The sequence below is a fragment of the Rhincodon typus genome, chromosome 21, assembly GCF_021869965.1.
Source record: "Rhincodon typus isolate 14 chromosome 21, sRhiTyp1.1, whole genome shotgun sequence".
In the NCBI taxonomy this organism is placed as follows: Eukaryota; Metazoa; Chordata; class Chondrichthyes; order Orectolobiformes; family Rhincodontidae; genus Rhincodon; species Rhincodon typus.
This window is the reverse complement of record NC_063352.1, coordinates 22,828,148-22,843,750: the sequence shown is the minus strand read 5'-3', so window position 1 is coordinate 22,843,750 and position 15,603 is coordinate 22,828,148. Positions and strand designations below refer to the sequence as shown.

General features: G+C 42.5%; 1 protein-coding gene across 2 annotated transcripts in view; it reads left to right on the top strand.

The window, feature by feature from the left end:
* The window catches only part of ints1 (integrator complex subunit 1), a 76,546-nt gene that overhangs the window by 38,405 nt on the left and 22,538 nt on the right, over positions 1-15,603 (top strand). For both annotated transcript variants that reach the window (XM_048609851.1, XM_048609852.1), the window contains exons 21-27: positions 993-1,172; positions 2,003-2,152; positions 2,667-2,852; positions 4,483-4,587; positions 5,519-5,686; positions 6,712-6,823; positions 13,720-13,878. In XM_048609851.1, the coding sequence (XP_048465808.1) occupies positions 993-1,172; positions 2,003-2,152; positions 2,667-2,852; positions 4,483-4,587; positions 5,519-5,686; positions 6,712-6,823; positions 13,720-13,878 (1,060 nt within the window). The remainder of the gene's footprint in view (positions 1-992; positions 1,173-2,002; positions 2,153-2,666; positions 2,853-4,482; positions 4,588-5,518; positions 5,687-6,711; positions 6,824-13,719; positions 13,879-15,603) is intronic.

The window sequence follows — 15,603 nt, the reverse complement described above, 5'->3', positions numbered from 1 at the left end:
CTATACAGACTGGAACTCTGGGAAGTAAGTTGCTGGAAATCTAGACCAATCATAGCCATGCAAAAAGTAGGAAGCCAGTTCAATTTTGTGCTTGAACTTTTGAAAAGGTGTTCTGCATCTCTGGAGGAAATATTACATTTCTCTAACACAGGCTTTGTGGTGATAGATACTGTTTATGTTAACCCAGTTAAGGTGGAGTAAACTGTGATAAAGTGTTACAGAACTGTGCCTCGCAGTTGTATTACATCTGAATATGCCTCACCTGTTGCATTATGGGTTATGTATTTTATAGAATCATAGAACAGAATCATTGAATTCTACAGCATAGATTGAGACCATTCCACCCATTGCACCTGTACCAGTTCTTGTAAAGCGTGATTCATTAATTCTATTTCCACATTTCTCTTTTTCTTTCTCTATTCTCTTGAGTGTTTTTCCTTTTCAAGTATCTTTCCAGGTCTATTTAAGTCGTTGTTAGATCTGTTTCCACCACCCTTTAACACTGTGCACTCCATATTATTGCTGCATCTAGAACCACGGGTCATGGTCTCAGGGTAAGGGATAAGCCTTTGAGGACTGAGATGAGTTTTCTTGCCCCTGAGCTAGTGAATCTTGACATTCCTTACCCCAGAGCGCTGTGGAGGCTCAATCATTGCATGTGTGCAGACAGAAATTGATAGATTTCTGGATAGTAAAGACATCAAGGGATATGGAGATCCTGCAAGAAAATGATGGTGAGATAGCCATGATCTAGTTGAATGGCAGTGCAGATTTGAGAGACCAAATGGCCTACTCCTGTTGCTATGTTTAAATAAAAAATCTAGCATCTTCCCTGGAGTTTTTACCAATTATCTGTATCCTGTTGGTTGCTAACCCTCCGGTTCTATCAATTAGTTATGTCAATTATCATCCAATCATATTTAAAATATTATTTGAAAGTTAAAATTCTATTGATTATTTAAGATTTTTATTCCTGCTTTCCTCCCTTCCAGGCCTCGTCCCAGTCCATGCCCTGGTTAGCAGATCTAGTGCAATCGAGTGAAGGATCCTTGGATGTGCTGCCGGTCCAGTGTCTGTGTGAATTTCTGCTCCATGATGCAGCCGATGAAGTGACCTCTACAGAAGAGGAAGATGAGAGTGAGAGCAAAGAGCAGAGAGCCAAGAAACGACAGGTGAGGCTGTAGATGTAAAAGTGGGTCAATCACAATAGCACGTTATTACTGAGAAAGTAAAGATTTGCATTTACACAAGGCCATTCATGATGTTAGGACAATGCTTCCCAAACATTTTCCCCCCAGCTGTGAGGCCAGTTTGTTTGAAAGTCGGCATGACCCCCAGAGTGTGGTTGGAGCAGGGCATTGGGTAGTTGTTGAATGGAGGCAATTGGTTTTATCTGCAATCTTTTTGAAGACTCTGAGATCTCATGGATATAAATCATGTGCACAAGTTTTATGGAGCCTCTGTACCCAATACCAGGGCTATATTGACATTTGCCATTATTAACATTTGAAATTCCAATTCCATTACGAGCATCCAAGGCAATTTACAGTTAACCAATCGCAATGATGCACTGAATAGCCAATCAGGGCACTGAAAGAATAATCAGTCAGCGTGGCAAAATGTTTGTCCCATTGGATTTTGCTCTCAAGTGTGTGGAGTGGAAATTGAACACGTGACCTGAATTGGAAGCTGAAGGAAGTTTGAGAGAGGTCCAATTCTAATATTCTTCTGCAGGCAAAAGTTACCAGTGTTCTGAAAGCATTTACACGAGGGGAACAAATGCTGCAGATTGCATTCTTTTTTCAAGTGACTGCTTTTCTCTGTAATGCAGAGGGTAAGTGGGAGCTTGGATTTGTGTGTTGGAAAGGTGACAGCTCCAATAGCATAGTGTTCTCTCAGCAATGGCATTAGGAGTGTCAGCCAAGGTTCTGTACTCATGTACCTGGAAAAGGGCAGATGGCATCATTGCATGAACCCTGCTTCTTGTTCTCCCATAATACAGAGGCAGCAGAAACAGCGACAGCTCCTGGGCCGCCTGCAGGACCTCCTCTTGGGCCCCAAAGCTGATGAGCAAACTACCTGTGAAGTTTTGGATTATTTCTTGCGGCGTTTAAGCTCCCCACAGGTGGCCTCACGTGTTCTAGCCATGAAGGTAAGTCAGAAGAGAGCGTTCATATAATAAACCAACAGCCTCTTTCCCCTTTCATGAATTTGGAGCAGGTACTGTCTATGTTTTGAAGGAAGACTGGTGTAACGAATTGTGTTTTGACCATCTACTACTGCATTATACTTCCCTTTCTTGGACATGGCAAACTGGGCACCTGCCACTCCTCACCCCTCGCCAAGTGACCGTTACTTATGCATAGCCCCAAACAGTGAATATCATTGGGTTATTTAATTGTGAAGCAAGTGTGCTGATGGTTATACTGCACACAATCCTCATCTGACTGATGTCGCTGCCCTCACCCTGTCCACATAGTGACTTCAGTGCTTCAAAAGCAGTCACAGAATGTTACTGGGGCTCCTCTGCTTATGCTTTGGGCATAACCTGTTCATTTTTTCACTGTTTAAATTTTAGTCCCACTTTGGAAGATTTCTTGTGTGTTAGGGATCTAAAGGAAATATGGTGACTTGGGTACACCGCATATTCTTTCTCATTGGTCCAGGGCTTGTCTCTGGTACTGACTGACTCTGAGAGCAGCCTGCGAGATGTGGAAGAGCGAGACCAAATGATGGAAGAGGACTCAAGTGATGGGGAACCACTCCCTGGATATCAATGGCTCCTGCGGGATCTTCCCAAACTGCCTCTCTTCAGCAGTGTCTGTACAATGACTTCCTTGGCACTGCAACAGGTGGGTGTTGCAGTCCAGCTGAAAACTAGATATCACTAGAGTGTTTTTTAATGATTATTATTAATGTGGAGAGGCTGTCAATGACTGGCAGCCTCAGCTGAGCATCAGGCTTGAAAGAAAATGTGACAACAAAGGAGGGAATTAGCCAAAAAAGAAAACATGTCACTGAAGCTTTTTGCTTTCCATTCTTTAGGACCAATACAAAAATACTATATTTCAAACAATCACACTGATTCAGATTAAAGGAGAAGAGGTTGCTGATTGTTTGGCAAATTGACTCTGGCTCAGATATTGCCATGGTGAAAGCACCAGGATGCTTTTGGCTCCCTAAGTTTCTGGGTAATTCAAGAAAAGTTACAAACCTTTAACATATTCTTTTTGTCTGCAAATAGTAGGTCCCAGCATATGAATATCTGTCGCCCCTAGTGAGCATAAATGTTACACATTAGAAGCTGAACCGATTATCTTAAATGTGATGTTAGTGAAGTGTTAGTGGGGAGCATAAACAATTAGCACACTCAGGATTCTTCCCGAGTGCTGCCCGATTGGAGAGCACGTAACAGTATTCATTTTGATGTGAACTGTTCCTTGTACGACCAATCAAAGGAACATGATTAGCCCAGCCGTTGTTGGTACATGTGTGCCCATGTATCTGGATTGCTCCACCACTGAGATTCATGCGAGATGTTTTTCAGTTGTGTGTTAGACAGAACATCACTTTGACTGATCGAATCAAGCATCATACTCCTTCGGTTGTTTGTGTATTCTTTGAAGCCACAGTTGTAAAATAAAACTATGACAGTCAATTTGTGCACAGCATGATCCCACCAATATCAAGGTGCTGGGTAGACAAACAGGTGCCTGGAAGAACACAGCAGGCCAGGCAGCATCTGGAGAAAAGGAACAGTCAACATTTCAGGTATTATCCTTCTTCAGTCCTGCTGCCTGGCCTGCTGTGTTCTTCTAGCCCCCTGTTTGTCTACCTTGGATTCCAGCATTTGCAGTTTTTTTTGTCTCCAGTATCAAGGTACTAATGATTGGATGAGAGGTGTTTTGTAGTGTTGATGCTCCAGAGATTAATATTGGCCAGGACAGAGCAGAATTGCCTGCTTTTGTTTAAACAGTGTCGTGAAAACTTTTACATGCACCAGAAAGGGTAGACTGAGTATCAGTTTAACGTCTCATCTACAAAGCACCCCTCAAACCTCTGCTGTGCTGCAGTGGAATGTCAGCCTGGATTGTGTGTTTAAGGTTCTATACTTGGTCAGACAAGTTCTCACACAGACTGGGCATCTTTATACTTGCTACGTATTTTGCTAGTGCTTTACCTCTGTATCACCACATGATGGCAACAGACTCCTTTTTTTCCCTGTCTCCTTGAGAAGTAAAGCCTGTGTTGATGGCACTGTGCTGTTTGATGCTGGTTTGGTTGTTAATTTAAGATCTGAGATTGATAGATTTCTGTTAAGTGGAAGTACGCCTGCAAGGACTTGGGGCAAACTTGAGTGTGTGGAGTTAGCTTACAAATTAATGATTTGTTAATTGGCAGAACAGGCTTCTATATTTTGTTACAGTTTGCATGTAGAAACATATGTAGTTGTTATATTTTACTGCTGATTTCAATTTGCAGGCCATTCATGTGGAGACTGATCCCCAAACCATCAGTGCCTATGTCATTTATTTGTCACAACATGCACCAGTAGAGGAACAGGCTCAGCACAACGATCTTGCTCTGGTAAGAAAAATAAAAGCAGATTTGAACAGGGAAATAAGGAAGAAGCAACAAAAAACTATTAGCAATTATTGTCGGGACAAGTTGCTGTCTCACTGTTGTAGCTTGTGAAGGTTTTTCTTTAAATTTCAGTGAGATTTAAGATTTGTTGATTGGATGCATCATTGACACTTTGTTGTTTGTAGGGTTATCGGCAGCAGTTACATGTGCTCCAACACCAACATCACAGTTTTAACGGAAAGAAAACTGATTTACAAAGTGTTTACAGCACAGAAATGGGGCACTTGGCTTAGTAGATTCGTGAGGATATTTATACTTAGCAAGAACATCCTCCTTTCGTCTAACTCCTCAAGATATCCTCCATACCTTTCTCCCTCATGTGTTTATCTAGCTTCCCCCTGTATGTGCATCGGTCTTATTCACCTCAACTATTCCATTTTGGAGTGAGATCCAGTAGGCAACAGTAAACAGATTGGAGATGCACAAGAGGCCAGAATTCAAGAAATGCTAAGATCTTGGAAGGTTATAGAGCTGAAGGATATTAAAGAAGAATGAGACCATGGTAGGATTTGAAAACGGTAAAATTTTTAAATTTGAGAAAACGTCCCATTAGGAATCAATGTAGATTATCAAGATTCATGGGACCATGGGTGATTGGAATGACATGGTTTGCTCTGTTTTAATAAAAACAAAATGCTGTAAATGCACAGAACCATCAAATGCCATTTTGTTATAAAAAAAGAACAGGCTAATAGATTTCTGTTGGAGACCTTTCAGTAGTCTGTTGGGTGTAGCTTATCTTCAGGGATCTGATGGATTTGCACCAAGAATGTTAATTGATCTTCCTCTTTCAAATCCTGTGCTTCCATAAATCCCTCTTCTCCACACTTCAAATTCTTTCCCCTGCCTGTAACCCATCACTCTTTCTCCTTAGGATGTTGCTCGCTTAATTGTTGAGCGGTCCACTATCATGACTCACCTCTTCGCCAAGCACGTCTACCGAACAGAATGTGAGTCCGTGCTGGTGGCACTGATTGCCATCTTCTCTCGTTATGTGAAGCGGATGCGGAAGACCAAGGAAGAAGAGGAGGTGTACAGCTGGGTGAGTTGGTTGTCTTGTTGGAATGGCTGGGAGCATTGGCTCAATTGTAACTGGCAAGTGCTGCCCGTGGGAGCTGGCAGAGTAAGTTCAGATCAGTAGCTCTAAGGACTTGACTCCTGAACTACTCCTTGATGCTGAGAGAGATTTGGGAGCATTCCTAGTACTCTAGTTTTCGTTGAGGAATTTGCCACTTGTCCCATGTCTGCCAAGTTTGTTACAGTCTCTTCGTAGAACTCCTCAATATCTGATGGAATTGAATTGGAATTAGCTTTTAAAATAAAACTACCAAGCAAGACTAGAAATTTGCATGCACTGAGTGAGACAGGGAAAAGAGATGACGAAGTGGGATTGTGCTCATTTAGAAAAGGGTAGGTTAAGCATCGTTCCAGTGAAGGTATTGAAGTATGGTTTGAAGACAGGAAGACACTGATCCCTGGTGATTTTCAAAGAACCAAAGGGACAAGGGAAATTTTTGTTTTTTACATAGTGAGCTATAGTTATATGGAAGGATGGTGGAAGCAGGTGCAAGAAAAACTTCCAGAAAAGCATTGAATATGCACTTGAAAAAGAGAAATTTGCAGAGTTATGGGAAAAGAGCAAGGAGGTGGGATTAATTGGGGAGACCTTTCAAAGTGATAGCACAGGCATGATGGACCAATTGCTTTTATCCTGCATTATATGATTCGATTATTAGATACATTGAGAGGAGACACAGACCAATTGGTCAGGCACTAGCTTGATGTTCTGCTATTTCTAAAATGTTTCCTATACAATGGTATAGCACAGAAGTAGCCCATTCAGCTAATGCCCATGGCTCATTGAGAGAGTTATTTCAATTAGTCTCTTTCTACAGATACCCACAAGTCTTACCTTTTCAAGTAAGTGTATATCCAATTCCCTTTAAGAAGTTACTATTGACTTGAATATTTTTCAAACTTGCATGCAATTTATTTTCTAGGAATCTGACTGCTGCTATAGGGAAAGCATTTCCTTTGTTAACTGTATTTTGTGTTTCTGACTCACAGTCTGAATCTCAGGACCAGGTCTTTTTGCGTTGGACCACTGGGGAAACTGCCACCATGCACATCTTGGTGGTTCATGCCATGGTCATCCTCTTGACGCTTGGACCCCCTCAAGGTATAAACTCAAAATGGGGTTGAGCTGGGGTAAAGGTGTCTGTCTCTGAATTGCATTTACCCTTGTGTGTTTGTGTAAGTAGAGAGGAGAACAAACACTGGTGAAATTAGTTATTATATATGTTGTCCACAACCTAATGGATCGCACACTTGCCTCAGAGTCTGAAGGTTGTGTGATGACTCTCTTCATCCATTACTCAGCTTTCAGAATAACTCATGTTCCAATCCATCTCAGAGACTTGAACACAAAGCACAAGCGGATACTTCCATTGCAGTACTAAGGATAGCACTGGGACATGATCAGGTATACCCTAGATCTCTGTGGGAAGCTAGGGAAGAGATTGCTGGGCCCCCTTGCTGTGAGACATTTGATAGCCACAGGCGAGGTGCCAGAAGACTGGAAGTTGACTCACATTGTGCCACTATTTAATGAAGGTGGTAAGGAAAAGCCAGGAAACTATAGACCGGTGATCCTAATGTTGGTGGTGGGCAAGTTGTTGGAGGAAATCCTGAGGGACAGGATTTAAGTGTATTTGGAAAGGCAAGGGCTGCTTAGGGATAGTCAACATGGCTTTGTGCATGGGAAATCATGTCTCACAAACTTGATTGAGTTTTTTGAAGAAGTAACAAAGAGGATTGATGAGGGGAGAGTGGTGGACGTGATCTATATGGACTTCAGTAAGGCATTCGCTAAGTTCCTCATGATAGACTCGATAATAAGGTTAGATCACATGGAATAGAGGGAGAACTAGCTATTTAGAACTGGCTTGAAGGTAGAACACAGATGGTGGTGTTGGAGGGTTGCTTTTCAGACTGGAGGCCTGTGATCAGCGGTGTGCCACAAGAATCGGTGCTGGGTCCACTGCTTTTCATCATTTATATAAATGATTTTGATGTGAACATGAGAGGTATGGTTAGTAAGTTTGCAGATTACTCCAAAATTGGAGGTGTAGCGGACAGTGAAGAAGGTTACCTCAGAGTACAATGGGATCTTGATCAGAGGGGCCAATCGGCTGAGGAGTGGCAGATTGAGTTTAATTTAGATAAATGTGTGGTGCTGCATTTTGGAAAGGCAAATCAGGGCAGGACTTATACACTTAATGGTAAAGTCCTGGGGGGTGTTGCTGAACACAGACCTAGGCTTCCAGATTCACTGTTCCTTGAATGTGGAGTTGCAGGTGGATAGAATAGTGAAGAAGGTGTTTGGTATGCTTGCATTTATTGGTCAGTGCATTGAGTATAGGAGTTGGGAGGTCATGTTGTGGCCTACAAGGCATTGGTTAGGCCACTACTGGAATACTGCATGCAGTTCTGGTCTCCCTGATATAGGAAGGATGTTGTAAAACTTGAAAGGATTCAGAAAAAATTTACAAGGATGTTGCCAGCGTTGGAGGGTTTGAGCTATTGGGGGAGGCTCAATCGACTGGGGGCTATTTTCCCTGGAGTGTCAGAAGCTGAGGGGGTGACCTTAGAGGTTTATAAAATCTTGAGTGGCATGGATAGGGCAAGTAGACAAGGTCTTTTCCCAGGGTGGGGGAGTCCAAAACTAGAGGGCATAGGTTTAAGGTGAGAGGGAAAAGATTTAAAAGGGACCTGAGGGGCAACTTTTTCTTGCAGAGAATGATGCGTGTGTAGAATGAGCTGCCAGAGGAAGTAGTGAGGGCTGTTACGATTACATTTAAAAGGCATCCAGATGAAGTCTTGAATAAGAACGGTTTAGTAGGATATGGGCCAAATGCAGGCGGATGGGACTAGATTTATTTAGAATATCTGGTCAGCATGGATGTGTTGGACCGAAGGGTCTGTTTTCGTACTGTACTTCTCTGTGACTCTGTCTGGTCATTATCTCAAAGCTGTTTATGGGAGCTTGTTATGTCCAAATGAATTGCTGCATTTCCTACATTGTGGCAGTGACTGCACTTCAAACGTATTTCTTTTTTTAGATCTGTGGGTCTTGGTTGCTTGTTTGTGTGCATGTTTGTAAAGAAAATACTCCTTTTCAAAATCCTTTCCTCCAAATGCATTATATACTCTTAAAGTAGAAAAGGTATTTGTCTTTTATTGAGCTGATGATATGAGGAGGAACAACTCAAATTTTATCCCATTTCAATCTACTTTCGACATTTGCTTAATATCCAGCCAGTTGCAGGGACTGTATGGTGAACTTGGTTATCATCTTGTTTGAAATGCAAGTTAGACGGGATTCTGCTCTCCCTTTACCAGCTGTAAACTGAAGTGATATCAGGAAGTCAGCCCCCATTAGTTCAAAAGAGATGTGAGTCCGCAGTAGAAAATTACTCACAATTTGACACAAATTGGCAATCTTATTCTGACAATGCGGGAATGAGTAGGATGGAAAGTGGGCAATGTCACTGCTGTAATGAGGGCCCTCTGTGAAGTTGGAGGAGATTGGCAGATGAAGAACATTGACCCTAATGTGAATTGACCCTTAGATTTTATGCAAAAAAAATACAATGCCACCCATTGACAAACAGTACTCACCTTCATGTCTCGAAAGGTTAATGGAATGATCACTTCTGGCCTGTGAAAGCCATGTTGCAATGCAGTCATTTTCTTATATAGCTTGGTCATTTGCTTTTTTTTTAAATGATACATTTACTTGCAGCATTGCAAATGCAAGTAAGGAAATGCAGTTTGGTGATTGATATTTCCTAATATGTTGCCTGTCTGATATACCTATTCTTCATAATGCAACAGACTGCTTAATCAACAGTTTCATCTATCAGCTTAAAACATCCCTCCCTACACCACTAATGTATTTGGGGAATTAGAATATGCCACCTACAGCAACTGTGCAAGTCTTCTTGACAGTATCTCTCCAACCTGTGACTTTCTCCTTCTAGAACATAGCCTTCCAAATGTTTTCCCAGTGTGTTTTAATGCCTCAGACTTCTTATGATGGCAGGGTTAGGCAAGATGGTATTTTTAGCTGCTCTGGAGGTTGGCTAGTTCTTGAGTGTGAATGGGGAGACAAATTCTGGGAATTGTTCAATCTACAGGGAAACATACCTTATTTTTGTAGTAGTCAGGCTTCGAAGATCTGTTTGTTATCTCACACCTGCACAACAATTCCCTTCCCCTTCCCCTTCCCCTTCCCCTCCCCCTCCCTCTTTCTCGTCCCCTACCCCCTCACTCTCTCGCTCTCTCCACAGCCCACCCAATAGAATAAATTGCAAGGATTCTGGAATGAAATGCAAGCTTCATGACAGCAATTTCTGTTTGGGAACTCATGACCTCACAATCTTGTCTCATCACTGCTCTCACTGCTTTGGAGGCTATGACCCACAATTTGAGAAGCCCTGATCTAGAACACCAAAGACAGCAAGTGCAGTGGAATGCCAACACCACCAGGTTGTGCACAGTATTAACTTGGATATTTATCAGCTGTTTCTTCATCAAATTCTGGAATTAAAAACCAGTCCCAATCCATGAAACTATTATAAATAAATGTTTCATGAATGCCTTTTAGGGAAGGGAGTCTACTGTCTTTACCTGGTCTGGCTGACACGTGACTGCAGTCTCACAGTAATGTGGTTAACTCTTAATTCCCTCTGCAGTGGTCTAGCAAGCTACGCTGTTCAAGGATAATAAATGCTGGCTTTTCAAGTGAGTTTTTTGCCTTAAAAAAATCCATTCAGGAGTTGTATCATTTGCTGGGCGAGTGTTCATTGACTATTCATAATTGTTCTCCAGACTGTGATGGTGAGCTGCAGCCCATGTAGAGCAGGGGCACCCACAATGGTGTTGAGGAGGGAGTTTCAAGATTTCAACACAGAGACACTGAAGGAATATATTTCCAAATCATGACAATGAGTGATTTCGGGAGAGTTTGCATATGGTGGTGATTCTGAGTATCTGCTGCTCTTGTCCTTCTAGATGGCAGTTGTCATGGGTTTGGAAGATGCTGGCTAAAGATCTTTGGTGAATTTCTGCATTGCATCTTGTGGATGATACATACTGCTGCAACAGCATCAGTGGAGGAGGGAGTGGATATATGTAGATGTGATGCCAGTCAAGAGGGCTGTTTGTCCTGTTTGGAGTCAAGCAAGTGGGGAGTGTTCCATCACACCACTGGCTTGTGCCTTGTAGACTGTGGACACGTGTTGGAGAGTCAGGAATTGAGCTACTTGCTGCTGGATTCCTAGTCTCTCATCTGCACTTGTATGGCTATATTTGTATAGTTCAGTTCATGTTCAATGGTATGCCAAGGATGTTGATAGTGAGGATTCAGCAGAGGCCATGCCATTGAATGTCAAGGGGCAATGAGACACATTCAGTCTTGCTGGAAGTGGTTATTGCGTGTGGCACAAATGTTACTGCCTACTTGTCAGTTCAAACCTTGCTGAATTTAGACGAAAACTGCTCCCAATATCTGAGGACTTGCAAATGGTGCTGAACATCGGTAGGTATCCCCACTTCTGAACCTTTAATGGAGAACAGGCCATTAATGTAGCAGCTAAAAGTTGGTTTGAGTACAACACTACCCTGAGAAGCTCCTGCAGTGATGCTCTGGAACTGATATGACTGACACCCACAGGCACGACCATCTTTCTTCGTGCTAAGAGTTTCTTTCTTTCTCTCTCTCTCTCTCTCATGCTCTCACTTGTCTCCTTCTCCTCCAATTACCGCTGCTGATTTCGGTAGTTTTGCTAAAGACTCTTTAATACCAGACTGCATCAAATCTGGTCTTAATGTCACTCTTGCCTCACTTCTGGAATTCGGCTGTTTTGTCCCTCTTTAAAACCAGGCTGTAATGAGATCAGGAGGTGGATGGTCCTGACAAAAACCAAACTGGGTGTCAGTGAGCAGGCAATTATGAAACAAGTGCTGCTTGACAGCATTGTTGATTACACTTTCTGTTACTTTATTAATGATCAAGAGTAGAATAATGGTGTGGTATTTGGCCAGTATGGATCTGTCCTACTTTTTGTGTAGATGACATACCTGGGCAATTTTACACATTGTTCGGCAAATGCCAGTGTTGTAGCTGTACCAGAGCAGCTTGGCCATGGGCGCAGCAGGTTCTGGGGCTCAAGTCTTCAGTACTATTTGCTGGAATGTTGTCAGCGCCCAAAGCCATTGTAGTATCAAGAGCCTCCAGCCACGTCTTGATATCATGTGAGTGAATCGAATTGGTTGAAGACAATACCTGTGATGCCCGGAGACTCCACTGGAAACTGAGATGGATCATCCACTTAGCATTTCTGGCTGGAGATTGCAGCAAGTACTTAAGCCTTATCTTTTGCACTAATGTGCTGGACAACCCTGTTACTGATGAAGGGGATATTTGTAGAACCTCCATCTCCTTTTTATTTGTTTAGTTATCCACCACCATTCACAACTGATGTGGAAGGACTGCAGAGCTTAGATCTGATCTGTTGCTTATGGAAAAACGTAGCTCTCTATCACTTGCTGTTTGGCCTGTCAGCAGTCCTGTTCTGTACTTTCACCAGACTGATACCTCATTTTTAGGTGTGGCTGGTGCTGCTCCAGGCATGCCCTCTGGCGCTCTTCATTGAACCATGGTTGATCCCCTATCTTGACAGTTTTGGCAGAGTGGAAGATATGCCGGGCAATGAGATTGCAGCACAATGATACAATGCTGCTGCTGATGAGTGCCAGTCTTCAGTTGCTAGATCTGTTTGAAATTTATCCTGTTTAGCATAATGGTAGTGCCACACAACAGGATGAATGGTATCCTCCGTGTGAATATGGAATTCAGTCTCCACAATGACTGTGCAGTGGTCGCTCTTACCAATGTTGTCTTGGACAGATGCATTTGCAGCTGGCAGATAAGTGAGGATCAGGTCAATATGTTTTTCCTTCTTGGCTCTGTCCCCATCTGTCGCAGATCTAAACTAGCAGCAATGACCTTTAGGACTCAACCAGCTCAGTTAGTAGTGGTGCTGCCAAGCCACTCTTAGTTGTGTACATTGAATTCCCCCATCCAGAATATATTCTGCTGTTGCTATCCTTAGTGCTTCCTTCAAAGGGTGTTAACGTAGAGGAATACTGATTCATCAGTGAGGAGTCAGAGGAATACTGATTCATCAGTGAGGAGTCAGCAGTAGGTTGTAAACAGCACTTTGTTTCCTTATCCACGTTTAACTCGGTGCTAAAATACTTCATGGGGTCCAGAGTCAATGTTGGGGGCAGCCAGGGCAATTTTTTTCTGACTGTATACCTCTGTGCTGCCACCTCTGCTAGGTTTATCCTGCTGATGGGACAGGACATATCCAGCAATGGTGACAGTGCTGTGTAAGGCATTGTTTGTAAGGGATAATTCCTTAAGTATGACTGTGCCAGGCTGTTTCGTGACTAGTCTGTGAGACAGCTCTCTCAATTTTGGCAGTAGCCTTCACATGTTTCTGAAGAGGACATCGCAGGGTTGGCAGGACTGAGTTTGTTGCTGTTATTTCCAGTGCATAGATTGATGCTAAGTGGTCCATCTAGTTTAATTCCTTTGAGACGTTTTAATGGTTTGATACAATTGAAAGTCTTCCTAGGGCCATTTGAGTGGGCACTTAAGAGTAAACCACGTTGCTGTGGGGTCTGGAGTCCCATGTAAGTCAGACCAGGTTAGGATGGCAGATTTCCTTCCCTAAAGAACTTTGGTGAACCAGATGGTTTTTACAGTGATTGACAGTGGTTTCGTGGTAATCAGTAGACTTTGAATTCCAGATTTCTTAAGATTCAAATTCCACTATCTGCTATGGTGAGATTGAAACCCTGGTCCCCAGAACAATAACTGGATTACTACTTTAGGGCCAATACTAGTAACCAGTTAGTTAACCACATCCCATGAAAATCATACAAATTTTAAAAGAAGCTTGCAATTTTTTGTGTTTTTAACTATTCTTGAATCATGGTTTGCAGGTGAGAGTGATTTTTACCACCTTCTCGATGTTTGGTTTCCCGAGAGAAAGCCACTCCCCACAGCATTCCTGGTTGATACCTCGGAAGAAGCTCTACTTCTTCCTGACTGGCTGAAACTCCGGATGATTCGCTCAGAGGTGTCTCGATTAGTGGATGCTGGTAAGGACACATTTTTGTTGCTGAGGCAGAAATACAAGCACTGGAACCTTAGCAGTCTGTGCTTTATTCTGAGATTGATACCACACTTTCCATGTTTTACAATTAAATGATCCCAAATGGCTGCTTTGCCTTGTTGGGAGGAAAACAGGATCAGTAACCTTTTGAAACTTTAAAGAGGGTTTTGTGGGTTCAAATTTAGCCTAAGCTAAAAGAAGAAGAATTTTGGTGGTACTTGTACTTTTGAGTTGTTTGTAAGGACTAGACATAGAGCAAGTTGATGCACTGTTAATTTCAGCTATCAGTATATCCAATCAAGCAGCAAATATTTCATCCTACTCTTGACTTGTGTTCATCAACACATGGTATATGGCCCTAAGGCTCTAAGGTAAGCACCAGAGAAATGAAAAGGCTGGACGTTTCTGATGTTGAACGCATGCCAATGGTTTTCTGCCATTATATAGTGTGTGAATATTTCAATTGCTGTGGCTGGCTTATGGAAGAACTGAGTCAAATATCTGGAACAGACATGTGACCGGAGGTGGCCCACTGTTATTCTTCATTTATATAAATGATTTGGATGAGAATTTAGGAGGCATGGTTAGTAAGTTTGCAGATGACATCAAAATTGCTGGTATAGTCAACAGTGAAGAAGGTAATCTGTGACTATAAAGAGGTCTTGATCAATTGGGACAACGGTCCAAGGAGTGGCAGATGGAGTTTAATTTGGATAAATGCAGGGTATTGCATTTTGGTAAAATGAACAAGGGTAGGACTTAAGAAGTTAATGGTAGGGCCCTGGGTAGTGGTGTATAACAGAGAGACCTAGGGATTCGGTTCATAGTTCTTTGAAAGTTGGGTCGCAGGTAGACTGAGTGGTTAAGAAGGTGTTTAGCACACAAGCCCTCATTAATCAAACCATTGAGTATAGGAGTTGGGACGTCATGTTGAGGATTTACAGGACATTGGTGAGGCCACTTTTGGAGTACTATGTGCAGTTCTAGTCACCCTGCTATAGGAAGGATATTATTTAATTGGAGAGGGTTCAGAAAAGATTTACCAGGATGTTGCTGGCACTGAAAGGTTTAAATTATAAGGGGAGGCTCAACAGGCTGGGACTATTTTCCCTGGAACATAAGAGGTTGAAGGGTGATTTTGTAGAGTTTTATAAAATCACAAGGGCCATAGATAAGGTGAATAGTAAGGGTCGTTTCCCTAGGGTGGGGGAGTTCCCTAAGGTGAAAGGAAAAAGATTTAAAAGGGACCTGAGGGGCAGCTTTTTCACAGAGGGTGGTTTGTATGTGGAATGACAGTGATGGATGCAGGCACATTTACAACATTTAAAAGACATTTGGACAGGTACATGAATAGGAAAGGTTTAGAGGGGTAGGGGTTAAGTGTGGGCAGGTGGGTCTAGCGTAGTTTTGGAAACTTCGTCGGCTTGGACGAGTGGACCGAAGGGTCTGTTTCCGTGCTGTTTGACTCTATGACTGTATAACGGACCATAACTTATAGGAGCAGCAACAGCTTGCATTTATGTAGCACCTCTAACTATGGTAAAAATTCTGAGATGTTTCACAGGAGTGTTGTCAGACAAAAATGGATACTGAACTGCATGAAGGCATTTTTAGCACAAGTGAGAAAGTTTTTATTGGTAAGCATCTCAAAGTGGGAGATGGAAGTAACGAAACAGAAAGGTTTGTCAAAGCAATTTCAGAGCCGACAGCC